Genomic DNA, 19,328 nt, shown 5'->3' with positions numbered 1-19,328 from the left:
TCAAGTCTCCTTCATTCCAAGCCATCAATTCTGAACTGCTAATATGCTAGGCCTGAGAAATCAAATAATCAAAATTATTAAAATCTCATATAAAAACAATACATAAGCTGTAACATAGAAACTTCATGACTTAAATGGATTGCACAGAGGCATTTTAAAAAACTTCATTCCAAGTTTCTTAATTGTGTTTCTTTTGGATGATACAGCCAGATTATCTCTGGATGAAGGAAGCATCATCATATATAAATACTTAACAAGTCCATTTGAATATTAACAAAAAGATAACAACTAAACTTAGTATCACTGCCTTTTAAAGAAAGTATTCTGTAACTTTTAGTAACCCTGGATTCCAGTTTCTTTCTCCCAAAAAAACAAACACAAATATCCCACAGATAATGTTTGTCCAGAAAAAGGAAAAAACAAAACAAAACAAAAAAAAACCCAAGGTGCAATCATATCACAGTTAATGCATGTCTGCTTCCAATACATTCAAAGACAATTTTTTAAAAATCAATAGTTAAAATAGGCCTTTTGCAGTCTGAAAATTCAAGATACTTAAAAATTTTGTAAATACACATACATGCAAATTCTTCATATATACAAATGTCACAAAATTAACAAGTTGCAAAGAAATTAGAAGGATTATGGTGAATTTGATAAGCTACATTTAAATGCTTTACCACTGACACATTCCTGAACATAGCAGTCATAGTAGTTTTAATAAATTTTCTACATGGCCTCTTTATAAAAAGTTAGTCACTACCAGTATTTAAGAATTCAAGATGTTCTCAATTCACTACTCATATTTAAGGCCACTTTGGTAAAGGCATTGCAGCAAGAACACAAAAACAATAGCATATTTTCTATTATTTATTTTTTTTCACCTGCAAACTGTAGCAAAACATGATCAGCTTTATTATGCAGACAGGAATCCCTCTACATTTTTAAAGAATTTAGGCATGTATAAATAGAAGAGCTCTTTAGAAAGGAAAAATTCGAGAATGAATAAAACCTTCCAATTTTGACTTTGTAACTTTCCAGTAGCAATGGTTAAAATGATTTTAGGTCATTCATTCCAAGATATATGACAGCACCTTAAAAGTGGCTGATCTATTTCCCCAGTAACGTTTCTCACATAATGTGTTAAAGTTACAAATACTGATATGCACAAATAGCTAATTTCTAAGAAAAATATGTACAGTACTGCAGCATAATGAATGTGGTATCTGCAATAACTTAACATTAGCCAATTTTTAATATACATGATACCGCTAGCTCTTTCTGCCAATTCAACAGGTTAAAAGCTGTTACTGGAGCCCTCTGTTTTGCACATATTACCTGGTGTTTAATACACAATGCAGGCTTTTTAAAGACTTCTCTTGTGTTTAAAGCTAAGATCAGTGAAACAAGACAACAGTGCAAGAGGCGGAGAGATGTAATACGACCACATAAAAGTTCGTTCCAGTAAAGTGTCTATATAAGGCTATAAGAAAGGATTGGTTGATGAGCTTCCTGTTGGAAACTGTCCTGTTGGCGCACCAGTCTAAAAGAAAACACAAGACAAAATAAATAAATGAAGGTATGTGTCCAAAATACGAAATTAAACTGTATTTAAATTTTTAAACTTTATTTAGATTAAGACTTGTTGTACCATTATTTCATATAATTCTTGTAACAGATTCTCTAAGAAGGATTTGACTACTTTAAAAAAAGATTGTGATTAAAACAAAATCTTTTTTTTTCTTTGACAGGCAGAGTTAGACAGTGAGAGAGACAGAGAAAGAAAAGGTCTTCCTTTCCGTTGGTTCACCCCCAAAATGTCCACTACGGCCGGCGCGCTGCACCAATCCAAAGCCAGGAGCCAGGTACTTCCTCCTGGTCTCCCATACAGGTGCAGGGCCCAAGCACTTGAGCCATCCTCCACTACCTTCCTGGGCCACAGCAGAGAGTGGACTGGAAGAGGAGCAACCAGGACAGAACCAGTGCCCTAACCGGGACTAGAACCCGGGGCGACGGCGCCGCAGACAGAGGATTAGCCAAGTGAGCTGCGGCGCAGGCCAAAACAAAATCTTTTAAGAATCTTCTTTCAAACTGTACAATAAATCCTTTAGCTTCTCACCAAATGTTATTTTCGACAACACAGCACACAGGTTTCACATTACTTTGATGAGCAACTAAATTTTTAAAAATAAGGTCAGAAAAGGATCAGACGTAATGACTTTGTCTCAATTTTAACAATCTCATAATGTCTGATCAGTGTAACACAAAATAGCATCTAGGAATATTCACATGCTATTTTTCCTAATTTGAAAATAAGGTTCAAAAGCTTAAAGAAGTATTAAAATTAAATTTTACTTACCATAAAAGGATTACTAGATACTCCAGCAGCTGCAACTTGACCAAAAGGGGTTACCACTGGCTTTGTTTGTCCAAAAGCTGCAAAACCTGCACCTTGTTAAGACAGAACCATCAATTATAACCTACTCTACAAGAGACAACCTGGTATTATAAGGCCTCGTAAGTCAGAGAAATTCCTATAAGATCAGCAAAGATAAAATGCCAAGGTTAAATTGATATGTCTCATGTTCTTTCAGATATCAGAGGCAAACTTCCTATGGGATGTCTTCAAAGAATTTTTATTTCAGCTCTTCAGAAATAGCTAATTCCAATTTGTCACAGCAGTGTAAATTGCTGACATTTCAAAGATTTAATTAATAGACGAGCTTGGGAATATTTGGTAGGAGTTGTATGGAAATATTTTTATCACATATGGCTCATCTATAGACCATATTCACACAGTTTTATCTAATTACTGATTTTAAAGATGAAAACATGTCATTGTAATTTGAGAATAATCTTCAAATCTATGAACATCAAACCTTAACGAATCAGAGAAATGGCTACAAGGAAACATACAAGTGAATCCTCTCACTCTGTTCTAAAAGTAAACTTCAACTATAATACAAAATTTCTCTATTTCATACACATATACAATTGCAGGCACACATTCTTATACAAAAAGGCACAAAAACATTTTTGTGATTAAAAAACAAATTCTCGGTCTACAGAGTTGACTTTAAAATCAAGAGGCACATTAAACATATAAGTGGATTAAGACAATGGGGATTCTGGGAAAGAGGAGTACTCTTAAGGTCACTCACTTTCAAAAATCTAGTCAAGTTCAGTTTTCCGAGGGCCAAATAATCAAACGTTTCCATTTTTGTATAGTTAACACTCACTATTTAAATAATATTTTTCTTTGGTATGATTTTTCCTAGACATAGACATATGTCAAATGTTGACTAGCACTCCAATATTGTATCTTACCATTGGGCTGTTGAGAAAAAGCTGTCTGTTGAGGGAAAGTTGCTTGGGCTGGGAAGGCAGGTTGCTGGAAACTGCCACTAAAGCTGGTGGGAAGACTATAGGGGGCAGGAGTGCCGAAGCCCGCAGGCATGCTCATTGATGCAGTGCCAAAGGTTGCCGCTGACGGGAGAAAAGAAAGGTTGATCAGATGCATACAAGGGTATGTTTACTTCTCATACTCAACATTGTAGAACAGACATCACTTACCTTGAAAAATAATGAGATGCACACTTAAAGGCATTTGAAATTCCAATAAAATAAAGATGAATTTTAGAACGATATGGTTTAAGATAATCTACGAAAATTTGTACTCTTCAAGCTTGATGACCAGAATCACATTACTAAAATGTGACTTTAAAATTACTAAAACTGTGACTTTAAATGCCAAGAAAATTTTTCAAACATAATTTCAAGTTCTAAACAGTAGACTGCTTTTCAAAGCCCATCACTGTGCAATTCACATGTATACCAGCATACATTTTTGTTTTGCTATACACGGTAAAAAAAATTTCAAAGGGTAATATCTTGTGTTCCTGGAAAGGAAAATTCAGAAGTCTCTGCAAAATACTTCAAAAGTAATAAGACTTACACTAGGTAAAGGATTAGATAGACTACTAAAGATCTGCATGGTTTAAAACTAGAGCTACCAAAAGGAAAAAAAAGATTGCACTGAAAACACTAATAGAATTGAATAGGACATGTTAAGTTCCTATTAAACCAACTCTAAAAGTAATATATGAAATCTAACCCTTTATTTCAAGGTAAATGAAGACAGTTTTAGAAAAGGGTTGAAGGAAGGCTAGGACTGCTGCTGAGTTACAGAAATCTGTGCCAAATGTACAAAGATTGGAAAAGAAGTGAAATAAGTATTCTCTGTAAATGGGCATTGTGTTGAATACCACTGTTCACCTCCTTTGAACTGCCATGTCTGGCTGTTATTACTTGGTGGACACAGCATGAACATGTTGGCGGAAAGCTGAGTGTGCATAAATGAAACATATTTGGTGTGCTGTTATCATTTGCCTTAACAATCACTCATAAACTAATTTGCAATACAGAAAAACACGTAATAGTAAAACAGTGTGTCATTCATTGCCTATATAAAAAAAAGAACCATACAACTGTATTTCTGGGAAGGGTCTCAGTGAAATAACAAACAATAACGTTTCTTTAAAAATAGACTTCCGGGGCCAGCGCAGTGGTGTAGCAGGTAAAGCCACTGCCTGCAGTGCTGGCATCCCATATGGGCACTGGCTCAAGTCCTAGCTGCTTCACTTCTGATCCAGCTCTCTGCTATGGCCTGGGAAAACAGTGGAAGATGGCCCAAGTCCTTGGGACCCTGCACTCCTGTGGGAGACCCGGAGGAAGCTCCTGGCTCCTGGCTTAGAACAGGCACAGCTCCAGCTGTTACAGCCAATTGGGGAGTGAACCAGTGGATGGAAGAATGTATGTCTCTCCTCCTCTCTGTGTGTAATTCTGACTTTCAAATAAATAAATAAATCTTAAAAAAAAAATAGACTTCCAGTAATTACGCAATGAAGTATTTTTAGTGTTATAATATAAAAAAAGAAAACCATAATTCACTAAATTCCTTGATCTTAAAACTTCATTAACTGATTGCTGATTTAAGGAACAATGAATACTGGGGCTGGCATTGTGGTATAGTGGGTAAAGCTGTCGCCTGCAATGCCAGCATCCCATATGGGCACCAGTTTGAGTACTGGCGGCTCCACTTCTGATCCAGCTTTCTGCTATGGCTTGGGAAAACAGTAGAAGATGGCACAAGTCCCGCATGGAAGACCTAGAAGAAGCTCCTGGCTCCTGGCTTCGGATTGACACAGCTCTGGCTGTTGCGGCCATTTGGGGAGTGAGCCAGAGGATGGAAGATCTTTCTCTCTCTGCCTTTGCCTCTCTGTAACTCTGCTTTTCAAATAAATAAATAAATCTTATTTAAAAAAAAAAAAAAAAAAAAAAAAAGATGTTACCGAAGGGGACAGCACTGTGACTTTAAAGCCACAGTTTGCGACACCAACAGCCCATATGGGCGCCAATTCAAGTTCAGCTGCTCCACTTCCAATCCAGTACCTGGAAAAGTAGTGGAAGATGGCCCAAGTACCTGGGCTCCTAAACCCACCATAACGGGAGACCCAAAAGAAGCCCTTGGTTTTGGATTGGCCCAGCTCTGGCAGTTGCAGCCATTTGGGGAGTGAACTAGCGGATGGAAGATCCCTCTCTCTCATTCTCTCAAATAAATAAATCTTAAAAAAAAAAAAAAAAAAAAAAGTTGCCCAAAGTAACCGAAGTTGTAATATAACAGTGCAACTTTTCTCAATGAACCTAATTAGAATATAAATTTTTTTTTAAAAAATCACTTTCACAGTTAATGAAGAAAAAAGGAAAAACAAGCTACTGGGAAGCAAGTGAATTAAAGAATAAGCAGACTGCAAGAGAAACAGGAAGTTTCATAACACACGACAATGCAATGACATAACTCTGACGATCACTTTATAAGAAAGCACTAAAAAAGCAAAACTTGGATACAGTTAAGCAATACCAAACTCCATGGAATAACGTGGTAAAATGGTTTGGTATATCAAAAAGTCATCACTCCATGTACTATGAATTGAAACTCAAGAAAAGAATCAAAACAGCTACGAAGATTCTAATGTGACCATGGAGTTAAGCAATAATGCTTTTCATTCAGCATTAAAACATAAATTGATACAAAAGATTTTCATGTACCTTTAAATACAATATAATCCCAATGCCACACATCCATGCCCACTCCATCCTAAAACATGGGAGAAACTTAATTCCACATGCAGGGATCCATAACACTAGCAGAAGCTTCCACAAGCAGGCAGACAAACTGCCACACAAAATCTAAGTATTAGCTATGGCCACCTACCAAAGTGAGCGTGAGGGAACACTTGAGAATGCATTGCTCCAGAAAGGCCTTATGGAAAGCCATAAAGAGACCAATGTCAATTTACTCATGGATAACCATTTTCAAAAGTAAATTTGCTTTATTAGAGAGTTCTAAAATTAGAATGCACTATTGCCAAGTGGGTAGCATAAGAATACATTATACGAACACATGCATAAAATGAGCTTTCTAATTTTAACTATATTCATGACATCATAATATTTACACTGTAAAAAGGGGGATGATTAGAATGAATAATGAATGTCAAATGAAACATTGATGAAATTCAGTTTTAAAAATAAGCACTAACATTTGTTTCACATGAAGACACAACTACATCTGTAAGAAAGGCTTTTTAGGCATGATTATATACAAGATGCTATTTATTTAGCATGTATAAAATTTTAAGACTGAAATACAAATATAATTCAAATGAACTAATTAAGCATTATGTGAAGAAATTTACTAACTATAGCTCATTAAAATGTAACAACTGAAGGGGCTGGCTCTGTGGCACAGTGGGTAAAGCCACTACCTGCAATGCCAGCATCCTGTGTGGGTGCCACTTCATGTCTCGACTGCTCCACTTCTGATCCAGCTCCCCACTAATGGTCTACAAAGAGCAGGGAAAGATGGCCCAAGTGCTTAGGTCCTTGCCACCCATATGGGAAACCTGCAAGAAGCTCCCGCCTTCAGCATGGCCCAATGCTGGCCATAGCAGCCACCTGCGGAATGAAACAGTGGCTGGAAAAGCTCTGTCTCTCCCTCTCAAATAAATTAAAAAAAAAAAAATCCTTAGAATCATATATATATAATTTTTTAAAATATTTTATAGACAATGAGAGGGGAGAGACAGAGAGAAAAGTCTTCCATCTGCTGGTTCCCTCCCCAATTGGCTGCAATGGCTGGAGTTGGGCTGATCAGAAGCCAGGAACTTCTTCCGGGTCTCCCATGTGGGTGCAGGAGCCCAAGCACTTGGGCCATCTTCTACTGCTTTCTCAGGCCATAGCAGAGAGCTGGATCAGAAGAGGGGCAGTCTGCACTAGAACTAGTGCCCATATGGGATGCAGGTGCTGCAGGAAGGGGATTAACCTACTGCGCCACAGAGCTGACCCCTATATATGATTTTAAGAAAAGAAAAATGTATCTTTTGTAGCTCTTACTCACCTGGCATGTGTGAGGACAGATGTTACATATAAGTATATGTAATTAACAGATAATAAACATAGGTTGTAAAATACTAAAACCTTTGGCTTGTTTGTATTAACAATTTGAAGTGGGACTGTTTCTCAAAAATTTTTTTTCATGCATTTTATATTTATTTTCTAAATTAGCAAGAATTTTGGAAACAGGGCAATTAAGAGAATCGAGCCTCTATGAGTCCTGGTTCTGTCACTTTCTAGGAGCACATTACTTAGTGACGATAAAGCTTCAGTCCCCTCATCTGCAAATAAAGAGGGAGCCATAGGGGTAATGGTACCTGCATTACTGGACAAAGCTGTTATAACATTAAAGCCAAATGTAACAATGGTTTAAAGTGAAGAATAAACATTCAACAAATATATCTTTTCTTGCTAGCAACAAGATGTTTTTATATGATGTTACAGGGTTGAGAGGGAAGAGTTTTGTGGAACAAATTTATTCCCCTTATAGTTACTGTCTTTCCTAGAGTACTTTACAGGCTCTGAGAAGCCCTGAATTAATAATAACAATACTGCTTAAATTTCCCAACTGTATTTAGGCATACAAGATTTTTCCAGGAACTAGCAACATTTCAATCAAGAGTAACTGATAACCAATATTAACCATTGTGCCTCCATCTGCAACAAAGATGCCCTCAAGCTTTGGTCTCTCAGATGGCTAGACTTTTAACAGCTTTTGAGGTATAATTCACATTTGACAGACTCATCCACTTATATCCAGAGATGTACAACCATCATTACAATCTAAATCATTTTTTTGTTTCCTAAAAGGAGCTCCACACTTATCAGCCATCACTCCCTTTGTTGCCCCACCACTACCACCATCCCAGACAACAATCACTCATCTATTTTGTCTTCATAAATGTGCCCAATTTGGATATTTCATATAAAAAGAATCACAAATACACAGCCTTTCTTGCCTAATTTGTCTTCTTTAATGTTTCCAAAACTTATCTATGTTGTATAGAATGTATCAACACTTCATCACTTTTTATTATCAGTAATATTCTACTATATAGCATTTCATGGCTATTCAAAATTTGATCTCATCTACCAACAGATTTGGATTGTATTCACCTTTTGGCTATTAAGAAAAGCGCTATGAACATTTTCGCATAAAATTTTCTATGCTTATGTTTTCATATCTCTCAGGTATATTCCCAATACTGTAAATGCAGATTAATTCTATTACGATCTTTTTGAAAAACTAACAAATTGTTATCCAAGGGAGCTGTACTATTTTAAAATTCCAACAGCCAAAGAATAAAATTTGTAATTTCTCCATGTCCTCACTAATGCTTATTATTATTTATCTTTATTACAGTCATCTGAGTAGGTGTGACATAGTGGTTTCCATTTCATTCCCCTAATGACTAGAACAATGCTAAACATCTTATCATATGCTTATTGACCATCCACATGCCTTCTTGGAGAAATGTCTATTCAAATGTTTGCTATGGGTTGTCTTTTTATTATTGAATGTTAGAGTTCTTTATATATTCTCTATATAAGTCACTAATTTATCAAATACATGATTTATAACTATTTTCTCCAGACCACTAAAGCTCAAATTTTTTGTTGTAAGTTTTACAATTTTCCTATCTTTTATTTATTAACTGACAATTTTCACTTCCGGCTGCTAAAACTGTCAGTTGCAGATTATTAAATGTTAAAGAGATGTCCAAGAGTAAATCATGGGTGGAAGAGCACAGGAAGAATAAATCAGTTCTATAAACAAAGTATTTCCTATTTCCCCAATGCAATATTTTAAAAACTGATATATAAAAACTATATAAATTTATGGTCAATATAACTTTCTACTTAGGTTTTTTTCTTTGTTTTTCTCGACTACCTCTATCTACTCTCCCTCCATTCCAATAAAAAAATTAATCCACATTCTCAAGGTATAAAAGACAGGCAAACTGGGTCCTCTGAGTATAAGGAACATAAATTTATACATATATATATTTATATATAAATAAGTACATAATGTTGATTTGTGTGCTCTTCACAAATGCAAAATTGCAACAGAAGAGGAACAGTGCTGGTCTACAAATATTCTGATTATCAATACTGGGTTAACCATTACTGAATTTTGAACCTTTAGAACAAATCCATTAACATCTTCACAAATCAGTTTCCACATAGGTAATAAAACAAAGATGTGGGGCCTAAATGCTAACTATGAAATCATATACCTTTACATTTTAATAAATTTGTCTCCTTAGGAAAAAAATAAACTTCTTAAAACCACTCATTCATTCACTAAAATAAGTGCTAAGAGAATAAGACTATTCACTCATTGGCAAAGGGGAGACCTAAAAGTTACAAGAGAATTTACCAATAACTGCTGATTGTTTTAACTATATTAATTAGACTACAGGTTCAAAGGGAAAAAATGAATGCTTACTATCATGGAATCCTAAAATTAAATGGTCTGAGGCTATACTGGCAAATCTTGTAATAAACATTTTTATGTAATACAGTTAAAGAATGTTAAAGCCCTTAAGTTGCATAAAGCCAATAAGAAATGATTAAAATGTATATTTTAAGAGTGAAATAAATTTGGCAAATCTTTTCAAATTACATACAGATTATGTAATTCCCTGCTTCAAAAAGCTATTTCCAAATGTAGTTTCACAAAACAAAAATTACTAAAGGATTAATATTAATTCTCATGTTATTTGTTATTAATTATAAAGTCCTAACCATTGTGTATTTGTCAAATTAAGGTTCATTTTCTAGTTTCAATAGAAAAGCAAGCAGATAATGTTTACTTTTAGTCAACGGAATAAAATAATCCATGTAATAAATTCAAAATGGCTGATAATGAAAAAAATTTTATGTTGAAGTAAAATCTGTAGGGATAGTACATACTTGTTAAATAAATTTTGCATAGGCTAACATTAAAATCAATTTACATCATCTGAATACTTTACATTTTAAATGATTATATATATCTTATATGAATTTTTATGTGGAATCTCAACTTCTATTTATTTATTTGAGAGGCAGAGAGAGACAGAAAAAGAGAGCTCGCACTGCTGGTTCATTCCCCAAATGCCAGCAATAGCTAGGACTTGGTTGGGCCAAAGCCAGGAACTAGAACACGATCCAGGCCTCCCACTTGGGTGGCAGAAATCCAACTACTTAAACCATCTTACCTGCTCCCCCTCAGGGTTTGCAATGACAGGAAACTGGAATGCTCAGAGCCAGGAACTGTATCTAGGTATTCTGATATGGAACATGGGTCTTTTAGAGGCTGGGCCAAATGTCTCCCTCACACTGAAGGCATTTTATAGTCTAACAAAAAATGCCCTTAATTCTAATGACAGAACAACTCCAAGGTACAGTCATAAGAAGAAAATAGTATGATTTACAAAATGTATAAAATAATGGAAAGACTACTCACAATGCAATATGCATCATCTATTTCAAACCACCCCTGCCAGCCAGAGAATGCTGGTCACATTGTACAGGTAAGTACAACAGTAAGACTCAGAGAGTTAGCACAATTAATCTCAGTCAGGCATAATTTGATTATTCATTCCTCAGTTGTTAGACAGTTAATTATTTCTACAAACATCTCAAAAGTAGCTTGTAAATATCTTTAATATTCAACAAGTATTAAGGGGCCAGAGCTGTGGTACAGCAAGTTAAGCTGCTTGTGTGCAGTACCAGCATCCCATATGAGCACTGGTTCAAGTCCCGGCTGCTCCACTTTTGACCTAGCTCCCTGCTAATGTGCCTGGTAAAGCAGTGGAAAACAGCCAAAGTGCTTGGGCTCCTGCAAACAAGTGGGAGATCTAGATGAAGCCCCTAGGCTCCTGGTTTCAGCCTGGCCCAGCCCTGGCTATTGCAGCCATTTGGGGAGTGAACCTGTGGATGGAAGATCTCTTTCTCTCTGTCTCTTCCTTTCTCTGCAACTCTCAAATAAATAAATAAAACTTTTTTAAAATGTTAGTATATTCCCTCAACATCCTTACACCATTAATTAAAATAACAAATTACAAAAACCTTTCTTAAGATGACCCCACAAGTAAAAACTAAATAAGGATTTGGACAGAATTTTGGCTGGCTGTACTTAACACATATTCACTTAGCTTTTCAAACTTTCAGTTCCCTCAAATGTAACACAGTGATGGAGACATTTATGAGAACTTCACAGGAGTTTGGAGTAATAAATAAGATAATATACAAAAAACCAGTTGTGTCATTAGATATTTTACAAATTCACTCTACCAAGACATATGCTAAGAAATGAGAGATATTGTATGTATCACATCTAAAAAATGAATAAATACAAATAGAAACTTAATGTAAACATTGGTTGAGTATGTTTGAATTAGCAAGCAATAACCAACGCACAATATAAATCTAAAATTATCAGATTAAGTGTACTTGAATTAAAACAAACCATCTTTTTAAAATTAATTTGGTGTAAAACTCCATACTTATTTTAGTAATTTAATCCCAACTCTTAATTTCACAATTCTTAATCTTGCCAATGATGAAAGATTTATTAACACTTCTTAATGGCTTAATCACAACATTACAAATATCTACTCTCTCATACCATATCAGTATTTGCTATAACTCAAGTTCAGGTTTCAGTTCTAAAATTATTTGCTATATTCAAGTTTAGGTTTCAGTTCTAAAATTACTGGGATATATACACACATAAACGAAGTTTATAGATGCTAGTTTTAATGAATACACAGCCATACCACATGCACTTGCTGGTATTCCAAGGTATGCAAACAGTTCTGGTCTTCAGGGTAATAAGAAAAAAATTAAAGAAGTACAATATGAGAAAGATGTGACTGGCTTACAGTATAAACCAAACAGAAAAAAAAGGGGAGAACAAAGAGAATTAAGGGGAGAAATTACCAAAACACCCAAATATTACACTCAAAATTGGATCAAGTTTCCACGAGTTAACATTAATACCCTGAAACAGCTGCATTAGGAAAAAAACCATACTATCAAGAATTTATTAGATTTAATGAAAGGAGCAGAAAAGAAAGGAAGGAGGAGAGGAGAGAGAAGAAGTGAGAAGAGAGAGAGGAAAAGAAAAAAGGAGGGGAAAGAGAAAAGGAAAAGGAAAATGTATTAGGAGAGGGAAGGGTGAGGCAAGGTTGATTAATGGGTAAGTTATTGCTAGAAAGAAGCTCTGGGATTCACCTGCACGACAGAGGCACAAAAGGTAATGCTAATGTATTTTGTATTTCTTTATCCAAAAAAAAACAAAAAACAAACAAACAAAAAAAAAAAACTAGAAGATAGAACATGAGCTGAGTTATAGACGGTAATTCTGAAATCAGACCAGTCTCATCTCTGACATAAACTGGATGTGTGGTTCTAATGAAGAAGCCTCATCTCCATGTCTGGGCTTCCCTAACTAAAAAATGAAAGCTTTGATTGTGGAGGGCAACAGCCCAATAATTTCTGAAGTCCCTCTTAGCTGTTCAATTCCAGGATCTTATAAACTTTTAACCAGTATTTGTCTTTACGGACAAACTCTTCTATCCATTTCCCATTCATGTAAGTAGGAAAGAGGTCCCAGATTGTGGTGTTCTTCATATGGAACTCTGCAATAAAATACCTCCCCCAAAGCTTCCTGTGTGTTTGGTCTTACCTGTTGCTCCTCTGGCGTTGGTCTGAAATGGATTTGTAGAAGATGCCACAGAAGGACCAGCAGCAGCAACAAATGGATTTGTGGAAGGTGTAGCTTTAAAAAATTATAAAATATACTATAAAATCCTGATATATCTTCTATCTCAGATTTAAAATATTTGCTCACTATATTAATCAAGATACAAAACTTGAGCTTTCTGGTTAAAAAAAAAAGACTGTTTTTCAACTATCTTCTAGAATTGAGACTGTATAAAAATCAGTATATTTACCAGAAGCACCTACCTCCAAATGGAGCAGGCACGCTTGAGGCAGCTGGCTGTGTCTGTGCAGAAGCACCCACTGGCACTGTTCCAAAAACATTGCTGAAGAGATATTGAAAGAGTTCATATTTAAAAGAAAAAAAAGCATATAATCCATCTACAGACTAGCCATGAAATGCAAACACAGTAATATTGAGGATATCAGGCATCACAGTAGTTCTCAAACTCTAAGCCTCAGGACACGTTAATGTTTTCTGGGAAATTAGCAAGACCCCAATAATAAGTAAATTGTGTGTGCTGTATTTGTCAACTTGTGTCATACAGAAATTAAAATTGAAAAAATATCTTTAAACATTTTATTCATTTAATAATTATAAAGCCACTAGATGACAGCATAAATAGCACTTCTAAGAGAACTACATTTTCAAAACAAAAAGGACTAAATGACAAGAGTAGTGCTGTTTTATATTTTTCAAAATCCCTTTAACAGCTACCTGACTTAAAAGAAAAATTATGTTGGGTTGGCATCACAGTGTAGAGTGTAAAGCTGCTGTCCGTAATGCTGGCATCCCTCATGGGTGTCAGTTTGAGTCCCAGATGCTCCACTTCTGATCCAGCTCCCTGCTAATGTGCTGGGGAAAGTAGCAGACGATGGCCCAAGTCCTTGGGACACTGCACCCCACATGGGAGATTCAGATGAAGCTCCCGGCTCCCGGCTTTGGCCTGGCCCACCCCTGGCCACTGGGGCCATTTGGGGAGTGAATTAGCAGATGGGAGATCTGTTTCTCTCTCTATCTGTAACTCTTTCAAATAAATAAAAAATAAATCTTAAGAAAAGATGACATCATGATTTATTTTGGTTTATGAAGGAAATGTGGCCTCATATAAGACAAATAACTGAACAGGAGGATTATTTTAATAGCCTTTTCAGTTAATTATGGATATCTCCTTTGATATGATGCCAAAAACAACAGTAGTTTCCTAAAGGGTAGTTAAAGGGTAGCAGAATTTGAAACTAGATAAATGAGCATTTTGTACTCCATTAAAGTTTACAGAACTTTAAAAAAAATTTTTGTCATTTATTTGACAGGCAGAATGACAGAGAGAGGACTATCTTCCTTCTGCTGCGCAAATGCCCGTAACAGCCAGGCTTGGGTCAGGTTAAAACACGGAACCTGAACTCAGTCCAAGTCTCCCACATGAATGGCAGTAACCCAAGGACTTGAGCCATCACCTGCTGCTTCCCCTAGGGTGTACATCAGCAGAAGGCTTGATGAAAACAGGAGAGAGACTTGCACCCCAGCATGCTCCAATGTAATGGGCAGATATCACAAACAGCAGGCATCACTGCCCCAATGTAAGATGCGGATATCAATGCACCAAAACATCAACCCTTCACCGTACTTTAAATGAATCCTTTATGAATTTTATATTGTGCATTTTTATTCCGAAATAGTTGTTTACTGAGTTATGCCAATATGCCACATTTTGACTCACTGCTTTAAGCAAAATTTTAAAATCATCCATTAGTATCACCAACCATATCATCACAATAGTAATGGGAAGCTGTCAAGCCCATACATTTTCCAAAACCTGTATACTTGTTCAAAGGCATTCATTTTATCAGTTAATTTCCTTAAGGTGACAGACTTAGCTCATTTTTTTGAGAAAACAACCTGACAAATACTCAATCCTGAATAACTAGTTAGTCTGTCAGCCATATTTTCAAGAAAACAAATGGTGTTCCATAAAACAAGTGGTGGGTTCATCTCATAACACAAACAGCTACAGCTACACAAGTAATTTCCTTTAAGATAATCACATGCTTCAATACGCAGAGCTACTTGATGTATATGTGGCTTAAACACAGAAAATTAAGAAAGCATACTCCTATAAGGTTAAAGATTTAACAATTAAAAATTGTTACTGCTTTATCAAGAAGATTCAAGAAAAAAAGTGAATCAATAATATTCCTCAAGTAATTAGAGGAAGGCATTTAGCACAGCAGTTAAGAACCCCATTTGGGATGTCTTTATTCCATATTGGGGTGCCTGGGTTTGAGTTAACCTCTGCTTCCAATTAAAGTTTCCTGCTAATTATGACCCTGGGGGGCTGCACGTGACATCTCAAGTAACTGGGTCCCTGTCAGCCATGTGGGAGATCTGAATTGACAGAACTGCACGCTTCTGCCCTGGGCCTGGCCCAGCCCTGGATGTTGAAAGCATTAGGGGAGAGGGAGAAGGAGGGGCGGGCGGTGAACCAGCGGATGGAGATCTTTGTCTTCTCTGCCTTGCAAATAAATTAACTCAATATTTAAAGGATATTTATAAGTAAACTGAATGCCTAAGTGGTAAAAGATATGATGACTCTCAAATGGTTAGTAGCACACTTTAGTGGTACTATATTAATTTATAAAAAAAAGCACCAGCAAATTTTATCAACCACTGTTTCTGTACTGCATATGAAAAGGCAAGCAACCTCTCAAAATTCTTATGGGGGCCAGTGCTGTGGTGTAGCAGTGAAGCCACTGCCTGAAGTACCAGCATCCCATATGGGCACTGGTTCATGTCCTGGCTGCTCCACTTCCAAACCAGCTCCCTGCTAATGTGTCTGAGAAAGCAGTGGAAAATGGCCCAAGTCCTTCGGCCCCTGTACCAGCATGGGAGACCCAGAGGAAGCTCCTGGCTTTGGATCAGCCCAGCTCCGGCCTTTGCAAACATTTGGAGAGTGAAGCAGTGGATCAACTCAAATAAATAAATAAATCTTTAAAAAAGATTATTATGGATAATGTTTTATCCTAAGAGTCTATGAAAAGATCTCAGGTACCCCAATTGTTTCATGCACCATACTTTGCAAGTGACTGATGTATGATAGTACCAACAAACCATTTTTAAGTATAAACTGCCTGTTTCCCAGATCTTTCGGCCATCTTATCCATTATTATGTGTCTAATGTAGACAATATCAATAAAGAAAAAATATGTAATCAATTTTAAACTTTGCTCCTTGGATTCAATTTTTTCCATCTGACATACAGAAACTTCACTATCAAACAGTAAGTAGCTACTGTAAAAATCCTACCATTTCTCTCTAGGAAAGGTACTAAAGGGAAATAAATCATGACAACAAAAGAGAAAAACAAGTAATCCATGGCAACAAAAAAATGAATAAAACATTATACAGATAGATCTCTTATATTTATCGGATCTATTTTTAACTTCTAAATTAAGAAGACTAGAAATTTTTAAAAGTCTAATGTCATCAAAATGTATTAAGGTTTTCTTCTGTCTAGAATTTCTTTACAAAAGTTATATATTGGGGCCAGCACTGTGGCATAGTAGGTAATGCCACAACACATCCCCTACAGACACCAGTTCGAGACCCAGCTGCTCCGCTTCCAATCCAGCTCTCTGCTAATGGTGTGGGGAAGCAGTGTAGAATGGCCCAAGTGCTTGGGACTCCACATCAACATGGGAGACTGGAAAGAAGCTCGTGGCTCCTGGCTTTGGAGTGGCCCAGCTCTAGCCATTTAGGGAGTGAGCCAGAGGATGGAAGACCTCATTCTCTAACTCAGCCCTTCAAATAATAAATCTTATTAAAAAGAGAGATATATAGGAATACGATGTGACCATAAACATTGAAGAGATACAGTATGTTGTAGGGCTTTGACGCAAACATCTATCAAAATGTCTATTTACAACTAAGGCCACAACATAGTACTTTCACTGATTAGTCTTCTTGACCAAAAAACTGGACCTTTATTAAAAGTTAAGTCCATTTGCTGACTCAATTCATTTTATTTTAAAAGATTTTATTTATTTATTTGAGAGATAGAGTTATAGAGAGAGAGAGAGAGCAAGCGAGAGAGAGAGAAAGAGAGAAAAGTCTTCCTTCCATTGGTTCACTCCCCAAATGGCCACAATGGCTGGAGCTGCACCGATCGGAAGCCAGGAGCCAGGTGCTTCTTCCTGGCCTCCCATGTGAGTGCAGGGGCCCAAACACTTGGGCCATTTTCTACTGCTATCCCAGGCCACAGCAGAGAGCTGGACTGGAAAAGGAGCAACAGGGACTAGAACCGGCGCCCATATAGGATGCCAGCACCGCAGGTGGAGGATTAACCTAGTGCGCCATGGCACCAGCCCCTGAATTCATTTTTGGCTGAGTACAACCTGCAAATAACTGTCCATTCTGAGATATATACATACAATAGAACCTCTAATTGAATTAAAGATAAATCTATTGTGGTGGCTCATTGTTTTGATAAGAAAATTAACTCAAATTCTCTCAAATTTTAAAAAATATTCAAGAACTTTAAAATTATATGCTCAAATAGTCATTACTTAACTATTCCTAACTGGTAAAAAAAAAAATTAAAGGAAAAAAACACAAAGCAGAGGGGCCAGCACTGTGGTGTATTGTGTAAAGCCGCTGCCTCCAGTGCCCACAATCCCATATGAGCACCAGTTTGAGACCCAGCTGCCCCGTTTCCAATCCAACTCTCTGCTCTGGCCTGGGAAAGCAGTGGAAGATGGCCCAAGTCCTTGGGCCCCTGTACCTGCGTGGGAGACCTGGAAGAAGCTCCTGGCTCCTGGCTTCGGATCGGCACAGCTCCAGCCATCGCAGCCAACTGGGGAGTGAACTATCAGATGGAAGACCTCTCTCTCTCTCTCTGCCTCTCCTTCTCTTTCTGTATAACTCTGACTTTCAAATAAATACATAAATCTTTAAACACACACACACACACACACAGCAGAATACTGACAGAGACAAGGTACCTGCTAGCATTACTTGTGGAAGTATACGCATTACTGGAGGTGGCTGCAGAACTGAAAACGCTGTCTAGTTCTGCCAGGGCTGCATACTTGTCTGAAGATGCACTAGACTGGCTGGGAACTGAAACCACAGAACCAGCAGGAGCTTTACTTGTCGTCCCAAAGCCACTCCCCTGATCACCACCTGGGAATGAACAAAAAGAAATTACAGTAAATATTTAGAAGTTCTATTTTTAATCATGTTTGTCAAGGAACACAGATAAAGTTTGGAGTTAAAAAATTCAATGGATGTTAACTTCTGGAATCTTAATCTAATAAATAACTGACAATACTAGTCAAGATTAGCAGCTCTCCATATAACTGTGGTAGACAGAACACTGTTTCTGTAACAACTAAGACTCTTTACCAATAATATAATCTTTATTACACATAGAGAAGAAATCCTCAAAGTAATTCAAGACAGGTAGATCTCACTCAAGTGAATATATAAACTCAAAAATGCTGGATCAAAGGTGAACAAACTATTAGTGTAATTTTCACACAGTTTTCCATGAGAGAAAGAGATTAACATTTATTGAGGCCAGCATCCCATATGGGTACCACTTCTGATCCAGTTCCCTGCTAATGTGCCTAGGAAAGCAATGGATGATGGGACCAAGTGCATGGGCTTCTGCACCTACATGGAGACCCAGAGGAAGCTCCTGGCTCAGTCCTGGCTGTTGCAGCCATTTGGGGAGTGAAATAGCAGGTGGAAGATCTCTGTTCTGACTCTCCTTTTCTGTGTAACTCTTTCAAATAAATAAATAAATCTGTTTTTTTTTTTTTAAAAAAAAGATTGTTTACTGAGTACTTACTACATGCTAAGCACTGTTTGAAATATCTTACATGCAGTAAGATACAGACTATAACTGTTTGAGCTCAATGCTATTATCATCCTCATTTTTGAACAGGCGCAGAGACAGGGTACAGAATCCAGCCTAGCATCATACTCTTGATGTTCAGCACTACATTATGCATTTTTGGAGGCACATTATATGCCTGAAAACCAAAACTGGATATAAAATTATTTAAACACACACACACTCCAAGATAAATAACAAAGAACAGGTCAACATGAATATATTACAGAAACCACAAAACAACTTTCCAGTTAGCTCTGGTCATGG

General features: G+C 36.7%; 1 protein-coding gene across 3 annotated transcripts in view; it reads right to left on the bottom strand.

Moving 5' to 3' along the window:
• Positions 1 to 857: 857 nt before the first annotated feature.
• AGFG1 (ArfGAP with FG repeats 1) overlaps positions 858 to 19,328 on the bottom strand; it is an 84,989-nt gene continuing 66,518 nt past the window's right edge. For 2 of the 3 annotated variants that reach the window (XM_062193143.1, XM_062193128.1), the window contains 6 exons: positions 18,166 to 18,346; positions 13,414 to 13,493; positions 13,133 to 13,225; positions 3,328 to 3,486; positions 2,360 to 2,451; positions 858 to 1,543 (listed from right to left, as the gene is read on the bottom strand). In XM_062193143.1, the coding sequence (XP_062049127.1) occupies positions 1,484 to 1,543; positions 2,360 to 2,451; positions 3,328 to 3,486; positions 13,133 to 13,225; positions 13,414 to 13,493; positions 18,166 to 18,346 (665 nt within the window). In that variant the 3' untranslated portion in view covers positions 858 to 1,483. The remainder of the gene's footprint in view (positions 1,544 to 2,359; positions 2,452 to 3,327; positions 3,487 to 13,132; positions 13,226 to 13,413; positions 13,494 to 18,165; positions 18,347 to 19,328) is intronic. The other variant, XM_062193136.1, reaches the window with a different exon arrangement.

This window comes from Lepus europaeus, chromosome 1, assembly GCF_033115175.1.
Source record: "Lepus europaeus isolate LE1 chromosome 1, mLepTim1.pri, whole genome shotgun sequence".
Classification (NCBI taxonomy): domain Eukaryota; kingdom Metazoa; phylum Chordata; class Mammalia; order Lagomorpha; family Leporidae; genus Lepus; species Lepus europaeus.
This window is presented reverse-complemented; position numbering and strand designations above follow the sequence as displayed.